This window comes from Dreissena polymorpha, chromosome 7, assembly GCF_020536995.1.
Source record: "Dreissena polymorpha isolate Duluth1 chromosome 7, UMN_Dpol_1.0, whole genome shotgun sequence".
NCBI lineage: Eukaryota > Metazoa > Mollusca > Bivalvia > Myida > Dreissenidae > Dreissena > Dreissena polymorpha.
In genome coordinates, this window is record NC_068361.1 from 71,519,085 (window position 1) to 71,539,691 (window position 20,607).

At 35.3% G+C, this 20,607-nt stretch overlaps 1 protein-coding gene across 1 annotated transcript; it reads right to left on the minus strand.

Moving 5' to 3' along the window:
- Nucleotides 1–11,335: 11,335 nt before the first annotated feature.
- LOC127837321 (uncharacterized) lies at nt 11,336–19,523 on the minus strand. The gene is made up of 3 exons (XM_052364282.1): nt 19,001–19,523; nt 16,134–17,131; nt 11,336–13,572 (listed from the first exon to the last, which is right to left on the minus strand). The coding sequence occupies exons 2-3, from the start codon at nt 16,948–16,950 to the stop codon at nt 13,196–13,198; spliced, it is 1,194 nt and encodes a 397-aa protein (XP_052220242.1). The 5' UTR covers nt 16,951–17,131; nt 19,001–19,523; the 3' UTR covers nt 11,336–13,195.
- Nucleotides 19,524–20,607: the final 1,084 nt, after the last annotated feature.

Genomic DNA, 20,607 nt, shown 5'->3' on the forward strand with positions numbered 1-20,607 from the left:
TGTGTCTTTATGTTTTCATAATACTTCGTGAATGGATATTATGCGATGTAATTTGCTTTTTTCATATTTTATAATGCCAACTCAAAATCACCTGCCATTTTCAAAGGAATTGCGTGCATGACACTCATTAACCATTATCATTATATCTTATCCTGGAAAATGTGTCTGTTAGAATTATCTACCTGCGTAGCTGTGCAAGTAAGATGATAAATGTTTTTTCCCCTATGTCTTTATAAGCCTTTAAAGATGTTTGGTTTCTTGTGTTTGTTTTGTTAACGATTGACAGCACTTCCTCATTGTCCTTCACCAATTTGTAGTATTTTCAACGTTATCCAAGAGACCAGGTAGGAGGTACTTGTAACAGTCGTTCTCAGGTCTATCTGTGGTACTGTATCGTACAAGCACGAAACATGTATTCTCTCTCAATTGGACCACTTTTTTACTTATAACGCATTCAGTTGGTTTACTTCTCTTTATAAGGGAATATGATTATTCATGTAAACAATCACAATACATAAACTTATAAAATTAATGGTGTTGAAACTATCTGACAACAGATTTTTTAAGTTAAAACAATAAATAAAAATCGTACTTTAAAAACGCTTTAAATCTTTATAAGACTATTTATGTTGCACATAAAGCTAATAAAGCCGTGATAGTATTCAAACGTTTTATGACTCTTGGATGTAAAACAGACTCGCTAGATCAACCGTTGTCATCTGGGGACGTCTTTAAAATAATTTTAAGAAATAAGTAACAGTTTAGATATTATCAAAGCATTTGAGAAATAAATAATCTGAAAAGTGTCAGCATGAGACATATGTCAGAATAACCGGATATTGCAATATTAATTAAAAGTTTTATGAGTTTTACAAAACTCTCACCTGTCAACTTGTTAAAAGCCAGTCCCTGTCCTGATCTAAAATATTATAGGACGATCCTGAGAAACATAAAATTCACAGGTTGTACACCAAAATGCATAGAAATCTTGAGATTTATTTAAGAATTTAGAACCTTGGCCAGTCTTTTACCATAAATGTTTTCACTCGGTTACATTGTGTTGTTAGTGCCTATGTTGTTTTACACTTCCCACCTCTGGGTTAAATGCACAAAGACATGAGACCAAATTTCAAAGGAGGAAATTTAATAATAATAATGAAGCAAGGAAGTGATATCTATATAGAAAAAGTAAAACAAGAGCTGCGTTTGTGAAACACAATGCCCCCTACTGCGCTTTGAAGTCCCATGGCAGCTATTTTAGATAAAACAAGACCCATAAGTTAGCCAAAAATCAATGGACCAATTCGAAGCTCACACTTCATCTGTAAGTCATGTAGGTAGACTCAAATACCAAAAATCAGCTAAATATCTGAAAGTTTGCATAGGTTATAATACAAATAATTTCGAAGTCCGAAGCTCATAACTTCGCTCATAACTTCGCAAAAAAAATCAATGGACTGGAATGAATTTCACACTTCATATGAAGGTCATATAGGTAAATTCACATACCAAATATCAGCTCAATATCCGAATGCTTTTTGTAAAAAAACATCCGGAAAACGGTTATCATAGAGAAAATTGTCCAAGGCCCATTATTTCGCCAAAAATCAAGGAACCAGAACATATTTTACACTTCATATTTAGGGCTTGTAGGTTGACTCACATACCACAAATCAGTTCAATATATGAAAGCATTGCGTAAAAATATCGGGAGAAAAAATCATAGAAAAAAATGTCAAGTTCAAGGCCCATAACTTGGCCAAAAATCAATAGACCGGAACGAAGTTAACACTTTGTCTGCAGCTCATGTAGGTAGACTAACATACCAAACAATCAGCTCAATATCTTAAAGCGTTGCGTATTCAACTTCCGGAAAAAAGAATGCCGGACAAACAGACGGACAGATGGACAGACAGTGCCACCCTAACAGGGGTATAACAATTAGCTCAATATCTGAAAGCGTTGCGTAAAAAACCTCAGGAAAACGATTATTATAGAAAAATCTAAGATCAAGGCCCATAACTTCACCAAAAATCAATGGACCGGAACGAATTTGACACAACATCTGTAGGTCATGTAGATAGACTCAAATTAAATAAATCAGCTCAATATCTGATAGCTTTGCGTAAGAAACTTACGGAAAACTGTTATTATATTGAATATTTTTAAGTCCAAAGCCCATAACTTCGCACAAAAATCATTGGACCAGAACGAATTTTACACTTCATCTGTAGGACATGTAGGTAGACTCACAAAGCAAAAAATCAGCTCATATTTGAAAGCGTTGCATAAAAAACATCCAGAAAACGGTTGATATAGAGAAAATGTCTATATCCACCTTTTTTCAAATCTTCATGCATTTTACTTTCTATTACTAGAAGCTCCTACCTTGGATTATATCCCTTTAAACAATATTAATTCTCTTGTCAAAAATGACCTTGTATCTGCCAAATGATAAATACAAATACAAAAAAGTATCTCCCTTTAAAGCTTATTACTTGCCTTGGCAAAAATTCTGAACAGTCGAAGGCCTGTATCTTCGTCGAAAATCAACGGACCGGAACGAGTTTTACACTTCATCTGAAGGACATGTAGGTAGACTCACATACCAAAAATCAGCTCAATATCTAAATGCGTTGCGTAAAAAAAAATGCGGAAAACAGAATGCCTGACGGACAGACTGACGGACGGACGAACGGACAGACGGACGGACAGACTGACAAACATAACTGAATTAACGTGGGTATGCCCTATATGGTCCTATATCCATACAACGAGTTACATCAACCAAACTCAGATTAATTATAAATTGTTGCAGTATCCAGAATTTTGTTTCCACTTACTTCTGTCAACATAGCAACAACAATTTCTGTCTTGTGAAAAAAAACTGAAATAGCATGCATATAACCCATATCATATAAAAAAACAACAACAAAGTTTCAGTAAATACTGATAACTTTGTATTGCAATTCAACAAAAATACATATTACATTCTTAACAGGTAAGAAGAATTTTGATACTGTAATTGTTAATGGCTTGGCAAATGGTAAGACATGGAAAGACAAATTGGCAAAATATCCTTAGTTCTCTAAGCATGTAGAAAATATATTGAAAAAAAAATATATTAACAAGAGATGTGTTCGTCAGAAACACAATGCCCTCTACTGCGCCGCTTTGAAATAAAATTTCTATTTATCATTTGGCAGGTATAGAAATCATCTCCCTTTAAAGCTTATTACTTCCCTTGGATTTTGTTTTTTTACCTTTGACACTAAAAGATGACCTTGACCTTTCACCACTCAAAATGTGCAGCTTCATGAGATACACATGCATGCCAAATATCAATTAATAAAAATAAAAAATCCACAAAAAAATCGTCAATATTGCAAAAGTTATGGCCAATGTTTAAGTTTTCGGACGGACAACTGACAGACAGACAGACGGACTGACAGTTCAACTGATATATGCCACCCTACCGCCGGGGGGGGGGGGATCTGTAGACAGTCAAAAATGACCGAGTCAGATATCGCTGACTACCAAGGCCTGTGGTTTATTAAAGAGATCATAGCCACAGTTCATCATGTATCTAAGGACATAAGTCCACAGGTAAGTAATGAAACCTACCATTCACAAATTAGTACAAGAAATAAATGATAGATATATCATTTTAAAAAACCTTTGACAAATCAATCATTTAAGTTATTATAAACAAAATACAAAATCTGTACAGTAACTGTGAAAAGGACTTAAATTCTTAGTAAGGAAATATATAATCTGAGATTTATAATTATATAAATTACTTCCCTTGAAAATAATTGTCTCTAACAAATCTCTATTTTTAGTAGCAAATAATTATAAGCCACTACCGTGACTGTAGATTCACAGGTAACCTTAAAGTACCTAAGATACTTGTGTGCCCAAAAGTATCAGTGTGTGCTTGGCTTGACCATAAAATCACACCGTTCAATCGACTAACGCATCGTCTGTGGTTCATCCATCGGCTGCGGTACTGTATACATGTCGGTTAAAAGCGGAGTGTAAGTTTTTCCCTATTTTTTATATTTTACGTATTGAATTGAGCAGGTTTGCGTGTGTTCTTTGAGAGCCTAAGTAAGAAGGACTTTGTGAACGTAATCCCTACCTTCCTAGCTGCTTACTTTTAAAGGAATCCGTTAGAATATGGTCAAAAATCAAACAAAATTCACCACTCTCTCTCTGTCAATCTCTAATTACACAGGATTTAGACAAAAGATAAATATAAACACCATTTTATTGAAATCTTTAATCATTTGTCTTCGGTTATTCCAAATTACAGCATCCCACATGAACACACAACATTTTTTATCAACGTTTAAATTCGAGTGGGGTATGGAAAACGGCTCAAGACAACGGCCGTGGCTACTTATTAGATGTTCATGACATCGGCTGCGAAAATAAAAATATGCTCAAGCCATCGGCTTAGGCAATGAAAATTGGCATGATGAGATGTGGACGTTACTCATTGACCATATTCGACAGAACTATCAGATTTTTTTATCACAAAAACAGTTTTAAGATTTTCATTCGTATTCTAAAATACAATCGGATGGGTAAGTGGATTTCTTTTTAAATAATTCATACTTGCACATTATTGAAACAAGTCATTTACACGCAATATGTCTCCACATCATGTAGAGTACACTTGACTCTCGCTATGCCGAAGACGGATATATCGAAGTAATGGAAACTTCGAACATTTAAGTTAATTCCCTTCTCAAATTTGAGATACAAGGTTTTTCTTAATTGAAACGCATGAATGCATTTACAAAATTTAAGACAGCCACAGGAAGATTTAAAGTAATGTTGGAATCTCCTACCGGAGAGCTTTCAGCATCGTTTTTCATCTGTAACAAGGTATAATTAGTCAGAAGTGTACGTCTTATAAATCGGGTTACTCGAATATCTTTTATCTCGGAATAATTTGTATGGTTTATTAACTTCCGCATTTCGATATTCCACTGTACTTCGAAGGAAATTGTCAAATGTGTTTGGCATGCGTTGTACTATATGATTTCCCTCTATCCTTTTGTTAAAATAGCAATAATTTTGGCAAAACTCTTATAACGAGCTAACTTTCGATCTATATCGGTTGCGGCTTTCTTTCAAGATTATTCTATTTGGTATCAAAGGACCATGGATAATTCATATGTGATTTGTCGCGGTACGAACGAAAATAGATGAAACTGTATAGAACTCACACATTCAAATAAATTAACAAGTTGAACGTTTAATTATCACGCAGATACGGAGTCCGGATAGTGTCATCTATAATCTCGCCCTTCTTTCATCAAGGGCGACACACGACACACGAAGCGATACACGATATTTTGCGCGACACACGAAGCGACACACGATATTTTGCGCGATACACGAAGCGACGCGCGAGAATGTACCACGAATTATTGCCCTTGTGTAGGTAGCCCAAAAGGCGAAATATCGTGATCGCGTGTCGCTTCGTGTATCGCGCAAAATATCGTGTGTCGCTTCGTGTATGGAGCAAAGTATCGTGTGTCGCTTTGAGTATCGAGCAAAATATCATGTCTCGCGTTCAAAAGGCGACACACGATATGTTTCGCGATACACAAAGCGACACACGATATTTTGCGCGATACTCAAAGCGACACACGACATTTTGCTCGACACACGACATTTTGCTCGACACTCGAAGCGAACACACGAGATTTTGCGCGATACATGAAGCGAAAAATTTCAATATTAAGTTGCGAGACAATAGCACTGAACAATTCATATTCGCTGTAAAAAAATTCTTTTTTTACATTTATATTTTTCTTTAGTCATCATATTCATACTTAGTGTCCTTTTTTAAGGTATACCTTTTTTGCGTTTTCTTTTTAATGTTTTACTAAATAAGTTATATCCGTATGATAAAAGATCTATGAACTATTTTCTAATATTCAATTACCATAATATATACAGCGTTTTATTTTCACCATTTTAGGAATGGGGCCTTGTCCCTTTGGGTTGTGAAAAATCGCGGCGTTTTGACCAAAATTGGAAATAGTGGTGTTATTTTGCCAACCAATGCTTAAAACATGAGAATTAAAGAGTTTAAAATATTTAATTTAAAAAAGTGTACCCTGTAGAGCTGGATGGAAGATTGATTAAATGTTGATCCAAACAAAAATTGGGAATATTTAGGTCCCATGTGGGGAAAATATATATACTTTTTTTCCATTGGGAATGGGGCCGGATACCAGCCCCAATTTTGAACAAAAAACACACTGATATATATATATCGATGGTCCTAATTTAAAATGCCAAACTTACAAAAACACAAGTTTTCAGGAGACGTATTTTTGTTAAACATTTCTTGCACAAAATCAAATAAATATTATTTTTAACATTTTTTAAAGTGTCTCATAATGGAGCATGTTCGTGTGGAATTAATTTGATGTTAAGTTAATAAATCTGCTGTAAAATGTATCTTCGTCATTTAGACTTGCATTTATGTGATGTTTCGGCAAATTGGAAATCTAATTGTAATATATTTTGTTTCAATAGAATAATTTATTCCATTGTTTGCCATTAGATATAGCAAAGCAATGCGCGTTTTTCTGTTTTACACGGTTGCACAGAGGTGACATCCGCAATTCTTTATTTATATTGTGGCCTCAACTTAGTAACTTGTGGGAACAACTTATAAAGTTGAGGGAACAACTTCATAAATTGTGGCTTCAACTTATTAATTGTGGAAACAACTTTTAAAATAACTTGTGAAAACAACTAAGTACGTTGTCCCCACAACTTATTAAGTTGAGACCTCAGCTTAGTAACTTGTGGCCACAACTGCATAACTTTTTCCCATAACCTATTAAGTTGTGACCTCAACTTAGTAATTTGTTCATTTAACTTATTAAGTTATTCCTTAAACTTAATAACTTGTAGCAACAACTTATTAAGTTGAGGCCTCAGCTTAGAAACTTGTGGCGACAACTTCATAACTTGTTCCCACAACTTATTAGTTGTTGCCTCAGCTAAATTACTTGTGGGACCAACTTACGTAGTTGAGGCCAAAATTACTTGTGGGACCAACTAACTAAGTTGAGGCCACTACTTCAAGTTTAACCAATCAGATCGGCCGTTAAATCTTTACCGTTTTAGCGCATTTAATACCCCTTATACTACTAGGTGCTCGGGTTCGAGCGCCGGTCTGAGCACTATCCCTGTTAGCTATAGATCCCCGGTTCGAGCCCTGTCTGAGCACTTGCCATGTAAGCCATGGCTTCTAGCTTTGAGCACTCGCCAAGTTAGCGACTGGGTTCAGGGTTCGAACCCTGGTGTGAAAACTAGCCACATACATGTAAGCGACGGATCCCGGTTTCGAATCCAGGCCTGATAGCTCCCTTTTTAAACGATGGGTCTTTGGGTTTTAGCCCCAGTCTAAGGACTTTCCCTGTAAGCGGCTTGGACCCCAGTCTGAGCATTCGCAGCCTTCGTAACGGGTCCCGGTTTGGAGGCCCTGCCTGAGCACTCACCCTGTATGCTATGGGCTCCGTGCTCAAATCCCGTTGTAAGTACTTACCATTTAAGCGAACGGACCCTGATCCAAGTCCTAGGCTTAGCGCCGGACCCGGAAAATGCGGGATTTATAGCTTAAAGGGCTAGTGCTCAGACGGGCGCTATAACCCGAACACCCATCGCTTGCGAGGCGAGCTATCTTTCCGGGTCTTGAAACCAGAAAATGTTTCTTACGGAGCTAGTGCTCGGCAACCGCTCGCTTAGAAGGCAAGTGCTCAGTATCGTATTTTAGCGACGGCTGTTTGGTTCGAGTCCCTGTGTGAACCCGTAGCTTTTGGTGCGAACGCTCAGACTGAGGTTCGCAATCGGGATCCTTCTCTTACTGGGCAAGTGGTAAGACACATGCTTGAACCCGGGATCCATAGCTTTCAGGGCTAGTACTCAGACTGGGGCTCGAACCCGGGACCTGTCACTGTTGGTGCTAATTCTCACATCGGAATTTAAGCCGTCGCTTATAGGGTAAGTCCTCAAACCGAGGCTTGATCTAGAGACCCAAAGCTTTCAGCGCTAGTGCTCGTACTGTGATTCGAACCCCGGGACCGTCGAAAACTCCTTATTAGCTATAAGGACTAAGGATGGTTCCCAGGATCGAGCCCCAGTCAGAGCAATCGCCGTTTACAAGAATGGTCCCGGGTTCGAATCCAAAAACCATGGACCACTCTCTTATAAAGCGAGAGCTTCGGGACTCGAAACCGAGTCCGACGCTTACGTTGCTAGTGCTCAGACCGGGGATGGATCCCTGAACCCAGTCGCTAACAATGCAAGTGCTCATACAGGGGCTCAATCCCGGGATCCATAGCTTACAAGGATAGTTCTCTTCTCAAACCGGCGCTAGAACCCGAACGCACAATAGTACGAGTATAAGGGTACTAACTGTGATAAAACGGTAAAGATGAAACGGCCTGATTGGTTAATCTATGTTGTGGTCCAAACTTAGTACGTTGTTCACACAACCTATTAAGTTGTAATCTCAACTTAGTAACTTGCGGCCAGAAGTTATTAAGTTGAAGGAACAACTTACTATGTTGAGACCTCAACTTAATAAAATGGAGGAACAAGCTATTAGTTGTTGCCACAAGTGACTATGTTAAGGCCTCAACAATTTATATTATTTTGATCTTTGTTTACGTTCATCACTGCTATAAAATGTACATCATTGAATTATTCTAAAAGCAAAAGTTTACCTTACAAATACATGGCTATATTTATACTTTAATATATTAATTAGCGCGCAAAATGCCGAAGTTACATTTGTTTCAGCTTCGTCATTTTGACTTTAATCAATTGCGGTTTGTCATTACATCACATGACATTTTTGAGCTGTTGCAATTGGTTAACTAGGTCGTTAGGCCAAAAATGTAGGTTCGGTATTTTAAATTGGGACCATCGATATATATCTCTATATACATATACTTGACAGAGGGTAATAACTCTGTAAATGTTGACGAGAAAGCAGTTGTCCCTGTACTCACCATTTTTTTTCTTTAAGCCATCTATCATTATATGAAGTTTAATATGATACCTTCAATGCTTGAAGAGTGATGCTGAACTTATGAAACCGATTTAACAAAAAGACACATGTCAATAACTCAAAAAATACTGTCAATAGAGATATGGTTCTTGCACTCTGCACTGCATTATGCTCCGCACAAGAAGTGGGACCGTCAAGTGATGGATAGAAGGAATTTATGGACAATGCTTTTACCAAATGTCTCATTTCAAGGACGTACACATAAGGAAAATAAGATTACTTGTGTGTGCAATTTAACAAAAATCAAAATAAACACATGAAAAAAATAAGAGAAACGTCAAGGACAAAGAGTAAACAATGGTTTCTGGATAAATCAGCACAATACATGTTAATAATTAAATAAATCATTTCATTTACCTGTCTATTAATGCAACAAACAATATTTCAAGGTTTGAAAAGCATATTTTCAATGTTTCATGTCCATCTTGATTAGTTGAATTTATAAGCATCCATTTTTATTTTTGTTTACTGTCTTATCTGATTTACAAGAGGGCCTGAAAGGCCCAAAGTCGCTCACCTGAGATTCAAATGAACTGACCTGTTCTGTGCAGCCCAATATGTCATAAGAACCAAATGTTCTTACCAACTTTCATGACTAGTGAACACCCTGGCAGCCACGTTTTTCTACAGACCAAAACCATTTTTATACACATCCAAGATATCATTTAAACAAATATTCTGACAAAGTTTCAGGAAGATTCATGAAGCCATATAAGGATAAATGCCCAGCCCCCTGGTGGCCGTGTTTTTAAAGCAACCAAAACCATTTTGGAACTCATCCAAGATATCATTGGGACAAATCTTCTGACCAAGTTTCATGAAGATCGAAAAACAAGTGTGGCCTCAAGAGTGTTAACAAGGTTTTACTATAGCCATATAAGGAAAAATGCCCCGCCCCCTGGCGGACATGTTTTTCAACCAACCGGCACATTTTTAACTCTTCCAAGATATTGTTGGGATGAATCTTCTGACTAAGTTTAATGAAGATTGGACAATAAATGTGGCCTCTAGTGTTAACAAGATTTTACTATAGCCATATTTAGCCATATAAGAAAAAATGCCCCGCCCCTTGGCAGTCATGTTTTTCAAGCAAATGTAACCATTTTCAAACTCATCCAAGATATTATTAAGACCAATTTTCTGACCAAATTTTATGAAGATTGAACAATAAATGTGGCCTCTAGAGTGAGAACGCCGCACGACGGACAAAAGGTGATCACAAATGCTCACCATGAGCACATTGTGCCTAGGTGAGCTAAAAAAGACTATATTTTGAGAACAAATGCATACAGCTGGACGCATATATCTTTAATTTAGGTGGAATATCCAGTAAAAATTCTTACGGGGAAAATTCAAAATTATCACTCTCCTCTTTTACAAATATCGCTGATTAATTTCATACTTTAACTTGAATACGTACATACACCAATTAAACAACCTTAAGTTTTAGTCTATTACAGAAAATGTAATAGACGATGTTTTCCACAATTTCTCATTTTTTATATCAACATTTTATATTGACAGAAATGTTTCCCAACAAACAATTTTTGTTTATTTGAAAACCATTTAAATAACCCTTGGCTGTTAAGTTATGATTTGCTAACAAGTTATACAGCCTAAAAAAAGAGCACTGATGGCCCTAATGGCTCACCTGAGTTCACATACACCAATTGTTGAAGACTTGACATGTTGATATAGTTTTGGACCCCACTTGACCAAGATTCAAATGCAAGTTATAATGGGTATAAAACGGCGAAAAATACTTGTCTTGGCATAAACGTTGTCATTCATCTTGACTATCGTGTGATTATCCCCTCTGAGTAATTTGTTGTTGGAAACAAATGACGGCGACTAAGATAATAGCTCATTGTTTACTAAATTAAGATAAACACCTTTTAAACGATAGAAACTGCTGTACCATTGTGTTACCAGTAATTAACACTCAGTTGTTTTAACACGCCAAATGGCACTTTTGTAAAAAAAAGAGAAGATAAATCTGTTTTTATTCATAGCACTTATAACTTATCCAGGATAATAGCAGTAAGCATGACAAGTGTATATTTCTGAACAAAATCAGATCCACCAGAGGGCGTATCTTATATCAGTGGTAAATTAAACCTAAATGGGCTATATTTTGATGACTGTAAAGATGTAAGCCTAAAGTAGTTTAAATGTCAAAGAAATGCTTATAGCTATTGTAACATTTTATTGAATTTCAGAGCTAGGTTCTTTTCAAACAAAATGTTGTAGTATAAGGACTCTAATACACCATCAACGACATCCAAATGAAAAGTACACATTAAAATAACATTAGTTTAATTTTAAACAAGGACAAACAGAGACTATTCAAATAAAACAAATATTAATACATCAAAATACATATTAAACATAATTCCGCCACATGTATTACTATATATTGATTATAACATTTGTCTCGTTACAACCATTTGTTAAGTACAAAACAACACCTAAGGCTAATCTTAAACAAAAGTGTGTTTTCTATTTGCCTACCCAGGGTTGCAGGTTATGGGTACATGTGTAGATGTACGCAAGTTTTTTTATGTATAGGAGATTCCGTGTTTAACATGTGTAGGTGTTAAACAGTCTTTGCTAATTTACTCTCAAAACTATATTTGAACTTCATTAATAAATTACCAATGTTTATCTTTTCTATTAAAGCAATATTACAGTATCTTGTCAGTTTCTAAATTTCTTCTACAAGACTATGGCTGTATTCTAAGAATTTTCAGGCACTGAAATACAGCTGTTATGTCAGATATAACCACTGTTCTCATAACTGCTATATTTGTATACAGCATATTACATGACATTTGGACAGCTTTGATTAAAGAAGTGGTCTTTGAACTGATTGTTCAGTAATATCAAACGTCGTCATTTCAATAGATTATCTTTTTTGTGTTTGTTTCGCTACAGACAAAATCAGTTAAATTAAATAGTGTTATGTGACGAGAGCCTTTAGAGTGTCTATGTTATTATTTCATATTTTATATAGCCTATTAATGACATTTAGACCCTCTTTGGTCTTAAGACGTGGTCTTTATGAAACGATTGTAAATTAGAATCACACGTCATCATTTCAATATATTTTTGTTTTGCGTGTTTATTGCGCTACAGACAAAAAACAGTTTCATAAAATATTGTTATGTGATCAGAGCCTTTAGGATGCCTGTATTATCGTTTCATGTAGGATGAAAACAAAGATTAATGCTCATGCTAATGTTAAATTCATGAGCCTTAATTAACATGTATTTTAGTACAGCTAACTGTAAGATGGCTTAATATACGACAAACAATTCTACTTTTCTATAAGTCTCAAGAATGTTCTATTACTCTCAAACATGGTTATACTGCTATTTAAATACTAGTATCATACGCATGGGCCTCATGAACCCATTGTGGTTACTTTGTGTTACTACAGGGTATTATTATTATAAGAACTGTCATATGAAGACCTAATATATGTACAGTACAGTATATTTCGATATATTGTTGTAATTAATTAGCTCCATTACAATTTGACATTATTTAATTACATATATACTATCAACAGTTATAAATATAATAGTCTAATATTTAATGACACATGTATGTATTGTTGTACTGAAACGTATTGTTACTTTGTATAATCATAATCTATTTTAATTGTAAACAGTGTATGCTTACTTTGTCCACTTGGGCTTTTGGTCTTCTTGATGTTTTGTTTAATAAATACATGTAATAAATTAAAGTTTATTCTTAAAAAGCGATTTAAGTTTACCCTAAACCTTTTTTCAGATGGGACAATTTCATAGTAGGTGTGGTAGGCATAGGCGAACAAAGATATTTGTATTGTTGGCCTAAGCAATACAAAGGAACTTAAAGAAACTTATCAGCATCAATAGTATATATATATTTGTCATACATCATTGTTTTCTACATTCTTTAAACAATTAAATCAACTCATTTTTAAATTGAACTTAAATTAATTGTTAGTAAAGATACACTTCCATGATTTAATGTGCCGAAAAAAAAAGAAATAACATGTTTAACCGCGTTTATAATAAAACAATTTCCCCACTGAAATAGCTATTGCAATTCCATAACATTGATTTGATTGTTTTTATCGAGTCCAACAATGATCTGGTGAGTGTTCATGTTGTAGCAGACAGACATTGGGCCGCACATTGTATCTGTCAGTGATACCAGTGTTGCTAGTTTCTTTCTTCCTTCAGTATCCAACTGTATGACATTTTTGGAGCCGAATCCACAAACAAGGACGTGTCCTGATGATGTGACATGAACACCATATGGAGATTGTAATTCAGGTACATCAAATGGAGATAGTAATGCAGGGACAAAGGTGGATATCAGGGTGCCATCTATAGCCAGAGTGATGACCTTGTGCTGCGTGTTGTTGAGCACATAGATCCTGTCCCCAGCAGGACTCACTGCACATTTCCACACTGCAAAAGATGGAACCTGTTAAACACTAGAACTCCGCGAGTTGGTTGTGTCGCATGATGGTCGCAGACGAAACCTTCAACATTCGATAACCAAGAAATTGGCCCACTTCAATAAGTCCGTTTAAGATCAAGGTCAAAATTAGGTTGGGTGATGCTGGTGTGTACAGGGTGTTGAGATACAACATCCATGCAAGTATCAAATCTCTGTTGCGAGCGGTATTGATGTATTACAAAACGGTCAATATGGGTTAACCAAGATTTTCGCACGGACGGACCGGACAAACGCTATATGCCTCCCGCATCGTAGATGCCGGTGGCATAAAAAAAATCTATCCAAAAAAATGTTTAAAGTAAAGCTCAAGACATAGTAGTAATGAACTCTTTTTGGGTCGGGGTCGCAGATTTCGAAATCTAAACACGGACCCTAAGTTCAAGGTCAAAGTCACAGGGGTCAAAACTTATGCGCATTGAAAGGTCTTGTCCAGATACACATGCGTACCAAATATGAAAGCAATATCTAAAGGGATACAGACGTTATGAGCTTTTTTTGAATCGCGGTCGAAGATTTCGAAACCTTAACGCAGACCCCAAGTTCAAAATATTTATGCGCATGGAAAGGTGTTGTCCAGATACACATGCGTTCCAAATATGACAGCAATATCTGAAGGGACACAGTAGTAATGAGCCTTTTTCGAATCGCGTTCGCAGATTTCGAAACCTGAACGCTGACCTAAAGTTCAAGGTCACAGGGGTAACAAGAGCACCGCCTTGCGGGTGCAGACCGCTCATCTATTTATTTTTTAAAAGGTGAAGGGACCTATCTCAATTTCAATCACAAAGGAGGGAGGGGTGGAGTGGAGGGGGTGTATAGTGTGGGTTTGTGGTCATTTATTACATTATCTTCCAAAAATTCAAAAAAAATGCTAAAATAAATTTATTTTAATTTTTTTCGGGGGGGGGGGGGGAGGGGGGATTCTTGGGTGGGATGGTTGGACGGTATTTCAAAAATAAAATAATACAAAAAAATATTTGTGTTTTTTAACCATGTTTCAAAAAAATAAAAAAAATTGTGTTTTTTAACCATGTTTCAAAAAAAAAAAATTGGGGGGGGGGGGGGGTTGGTTTGGGGGGTATAGTGTTAGGGTGTGGTGGTCATTTATTAGATGATCTTTAAAAAAACATTGGGGGGGATTCGAGGGGGTCGGGGATTGTTTCGGTGGAGTCTATTTTGGTGTGTCAGGTAAGAGTTGTTTTGTCAAAGTATCAATCAAACCTAATCATAAATAAAGAAGTTATGGAAATTTTAGCAAAATTTAATAATTTGACCTTGAGAGTCAAGGTCATTCAAATGTCAAGGTAAAATTCAACTTGCCAGGTACAGTACCCTGATAATAGCATGAAAGTATTTGAAGTTTGAAAGCAATAGCCTTGATACTTTAGAAGTAAAGTGGATCTAAACACAAAATTTAACCATATATTCAAAGTTACTAAGTCAAAAAAGGGCCATTATTCCGTAAAAATGACAACCAGAGTTATGCAACTTGTCCTTACTGTCCCCTTATGATAGTTTGCGAGTGTTCCAAGTATGAAAGCAATATCTATGATACTTTAGGAGTAAAGTGGACCAAAACACAAAACTTAACCAAATTTTCAATTTCTAAGTATAAAGGGCCCATAATTCCGTTAAAATGCCAGTCAGAGTTACATAACTTAACCTGCACAGTCCCCTTATGATAGTTAGTAAGTGTTGCAAGTATGAAAGCAATAGCTTTGATACTTTTGGAATAAAGTGGACCTAAACACAAAACTTAACCAAATGTTCAATTTTCTAAGTATAAAAAGGGCACATAATTCTGGCAAAATGCCAGTCAGAGTTACATAACTTTGCCTGCACAGTCCCCTTATGATAGTTAGTAAGTGTTGCAAGTATGAAAGCACTAGCTTTGATACTAAAGGAATAAAATTGACCTAAACACAAAACTTAACCAAAATTTTCAATTTTCTTAGTATAAAAAGGGCACATAACTCTGTCAAAATGCACGCCAGAGTTATCTAACTTTGCCAGCCCAGTGCCCTCATGATAGTAAGTAAGTTCACCAAGTTTGAATGCAATGGCATTGATACTTTATGAGAAAAGTGGACCTAAACGCAAAACTTAACCGGACGCTGACGCCAAGGTGATGACAATAGGTCATAATTTTTTTTCAAAAAAAAGATGAGCTAAAAAAATTGTATGCGCATGGAAAGGTGTTTTCCAGATACAAATGCATACCAAATAAGAAAGCAATATCTGAAGGGACACAGAAGTTATGAGCCTTTTTGAAAAGTGTGGCAACGCGGACGCCGCCGAAACCGCCGAAGCAAGTAACATCTATATGTCCCCTGACCATAGTTAGACGACACAATAAGTATTTCCGGGTCATAACGTATGTATGTATTAACACCATTGTTCATATCTTACACTTTTTTTCTTGAAAATAAGTTTATTTTTATTTTTATTAATATTATAAGTATCAATAATAGAGATTATCTGCAATTTAAATAAAAAAAAATGCATTAACCTGAACAATAGCTACTTGCATCCTCGTAAATCTTTTTAACAAGTGATCCAGACAGGGCGTATTGGTACAGGACAATGCTTGAGGTGACATACAATGCTCCTTCATGGTAGGCAATGCCAAAAGCATCATGTGGTAACAGAAACTTCCTTCCCTTCTTCAGCTTCCAATTGCGCACAGAGATAAACTGTACATTTTTATCATAAGTTACAGCAACCTCACTGGATGTGATTTGGCAAATGTCCCATGGATTACCAGGCACATCACAATGACTGGACACATTGTAATGCCGGTCCAACAACTTCACTTTCTTATTATTGAAATCTACGACAATGACCTGACCATTAGGAAGGCAGCAAATGCCAGTGATATTGCATAAGTAACTTGTGTCACTTGATATTCTAATAATGAACTCAGATTTCCTCCTCACTGTCATCACTTGGTCTGGACTCATCTTGAGAGACTGCATACTGTCTACAATCCTTCCTAGACTAGACTGTTGAGACAGGTATTTATCGATGTTACTGTTTGCTGTGAATATTATTGAACTCTGCACCTTCACAGATTTTTTCTTCAGATATGACTCAGACTCTTTTATTTTCTCAAGACATTTTCTGCTAGCTATGAACTCAATTTCTTTGTTGCTCTTATCACAAAGCACATTTACAGCATTACTGAGTTGTTTTAGTTCATCCTTTAGTCTGCTGCAGTTTTCAACATCTTCCTTGAGAGCAGTTTGCAATGTGGTCCTTATTTCGTCCAGTTCTTTCAAAGTTGTTTTTTCTAGTTCATCCAAAGCAGCATTTAATTTCTTGCGCATGTCTCTGATTTCGTTAAGTTTTTCACTCTATGAAACATCCACAGACTGAATGCTTGCCTCTTGTATACTCTTAAACTTATTTAGTTCATCTAAAATAGTTCGAAGGTTGATTTTCAACTGTTGCATATCCAAGGACATCTTTTTGACCAAGTCACAAATTAGAGAAACACTGGCACACTGTCTGAAACAGAAACATGAATCATAATCACTACATGTAATATATATATTCACACATATGGCCAGTTACGGGGTCTCTGATTTAGAAATAGGTCATGGGTTTCCCACTTTAAACACATGTATCTCCATACCCTTTTTTATCCGATATTAACACGAATTAAGGTAGATAGGGGTATCTTATATATTAATATATATAAATACGTCATTTATTTAATGTCTTATACAAGGAAATATATAGCGAAATTAATTTCGAGGTGTATAAAATTTCAATTTCAGACGTGATTGTGGTTTTCGATTTAAGACCTTATTGTGACATTGGATTGCATTACCTCCCCTACATCCCCCTCCTAGTAATTAAAGGTGCCTAGAACGCGGGGTTGTATACAGACCCCGTTTTTTATATTGACCTCGTAAGTATAGTCTGAAAACTACCGAGACCGCGTAACTGGCACTATGTATTAGTATATATATATATATATATATATATATATATATATATATATATATATATATATATATATATATATATATATATATATATATATATATATATATATTCGGTCAGTAACAATATATAATGACCATGATTTGTGCAATATAGATAATGATTTTTAGCACAAAAACGTTAACCCGAATTTTCAACTATAAAAAAGGTAATCTCAGTGCCCCAGAAAAGCTGCGTGTCTGCGTCTTTCACCCTTTTAAAAACGCAAAGAAATACAATATCAAGCGTATTGAAAACGCAACAAATTTGACGTTTACGCAAATTCGTTAAATTTGATGCGTACAATACAATAGCTTCGATCGAAAATGCTTTGCTAATTTTCGGTATTTCCTCTTTGGAATTAGTATCGTAACGATGAGACACTTTCATTCAGCAAGAGCCTGGATGACGGAGAAGGAAAACAAAATCTTAACACTTCGACCATCTCCTGAGTCACCGTAAAGTTGCTACTTTATGCAATAAAAAGCCGGTTGGGTCCAGCGTGCAGGAAAACAGTCAAAGTTATTCAAACGCTCTGCGGACTATGTTTCATAGTTAAAACAATGACCAAAATTATGTACGAAAACATACATGCGTTTTTTTAATCTGACTTAATCCGTCGCTCATTGTGCATGTATTTTTAAAGCGTCTGTACTTTCAGTTTCTATTACGATGCGAAATAAAAATGTCTAAGAGAGGTCGAAAGACGTCCGTGATTGTTTTGCAAAAATATCAGTTGATCGCAAACTTATTCGAACCAAGAAAGCAAGAGCCAATAAGTGCCGAATCGGTTTATTATGATAGTTTACATTTTTATTGAATCAATACAAGTGTGCAGCTTCAACAGAAGTAAAGCAGCAATTATTTTAAGGTATGCATTTTTATAACTCATTTCACCCTATTTCAAGAATGAAATCACCCTAATTTTCAAAATCAGTGGGTGAAAACCCTATTTCCCAAATAATTATCTGGGGCACTGTCACTGCAATCTGTTGTATATAGACATAAAGTAGTTAAATGGTACTTAAATTGAGATGTATTTTTTGTTATTGCAAGATAATTTGAATTATGATGCTATGAGATTAAATTGCATGAACATGGCAATGTTTATATGATAATTCTGGATCATGTGTGAAATTTGAAGCCTTTAAAACCATTGTAAACTGTGAGCGTTTTTGCATAGACAGTTCCAAGGCGGTGATCTCAGTTTTTATGATGTGTTTACGTTTGTTTATAATGAACTTATGTGTGTTGTCCAGTGAATTTGTGTTGTGTATCACTGTTTGAAAATTGTTTGTTTTAATATTTAAAAAACATTGCCAGCTTTGTCTGTATCATCTAAGATTGGTGGATTTTTCCCCATCTTTTCCATGACTGTGTGTAACTAACCTGTGATTCAGAAAAGCACAATCAGAGCAACAAAGCTGACTGTGGTCCTGGCAAAACATTTTCAGTCCTTCATTCTTGTGGACATCACATTTCAGTAGTAAATCCTCCACTGCCTTTGTCAGAGGCCATTTATTTGTTTCTTCTCTCCCATGTTTGGAATGATTTGCATATAACTGATCATGTAGATTAATGCATTTTCTGCAGAAAAACTTCATACACGTTGTACAAAAATAATCAGCACTTTCTTCAAAAGTTTTACTTTCGCAAGGGCCACAAACATAGTCCTTCACTAAATCTGAACTTTTATGAACTGAACTGTCAGAAGTTGCCATTTTGAAATAGATATTGTGAACTGTTTTTCTTTTTACAAGCTATGTATTCACTATAGTTCTAATCCCTTCCTTGTGAATAGCATGAGTATTTATGAAAACAATCAACGCTTTTAGTAAGTCTAGTAACCCAAGTACTAAACTGCAACCTTGAAATTGCTTAATTATATTTGCTGCTTACACCCACATTTATACACGCCATACAAATCCATAGTCAAGTAACAGAACGACCAGGCACATAATAATTGGCTTTATGTTTCGCCGATAACAATCACTCCCGCTGAACTACGTTACAATGGGAGGTGCGTCTGTACGACAACGCGATGCGGCCTCATAACTACAACGGTTACGGTTTCTTTACACAGTTTGTTGACGATACGGGATTTTGTTAAAATAAATGGTAAATTACGGTAAGTTTGAATAGTTTTTGTATGTGTAAGCCAATGTTTATTTAAATACGGATACTGTGCATCTCTTTCATAGCTTGCCATGTAATTTATTGCTATATTATCGATAAAATGGAAGTTTTAAAGACCTGTATAGACAACTCATAAAATAATTGGAATATAATTCAAAGTCTGACATTAAACAGAAGAAAATGCAAACACACGTAAGCAAGAAAGAATATTGAATCAATCTTATCAAGATCTGTCTCAAAATTAACTGCATGTAAGTGTAACGAGAGAAATTTTGATGAATTAAAATGTTACGGCGTCTTACAAAGAGTGTTACAGTGCATTTACTACAACATTTTTATGGTTACGGTATAGTATCGACATTCAATTTAGTTTAATGCTATTAACAAATGTTCAAAGTCTTGTAAAATATTGTAGTACTGATTTATTTAAAAACAAAACATAAACAAATATGAATGAATTTGCGATTCTAAGATTAATTCAGTCTTTATTTAAATATTTTTACTATTATTTTATCTAAAAATGATTGAACCAAATCTTTAAAAAAATGTATTACTGATTGATTATAAAAATGCCATAAAGAAATACAAATAAATATTACCCAAATGAAGTCTTGGTTTTAAATGACCTTAATATGTTATTGAATTCCTCACTTAAGATGTGTGAAATATTTTCTACATTCCTGTTAAATTATTTACAGTAATTGAGGTAATTTATAACTGAATAATTATGTTAATGATTTACTTAATTTACTCAATTGAAGGAATGCACTTTTTACAAATTGTGCATGAAAGAAAATAAACCCATGATATTTTTTATTCTTTTATTTTATTTATATTTATACATATATGCATTTACATAT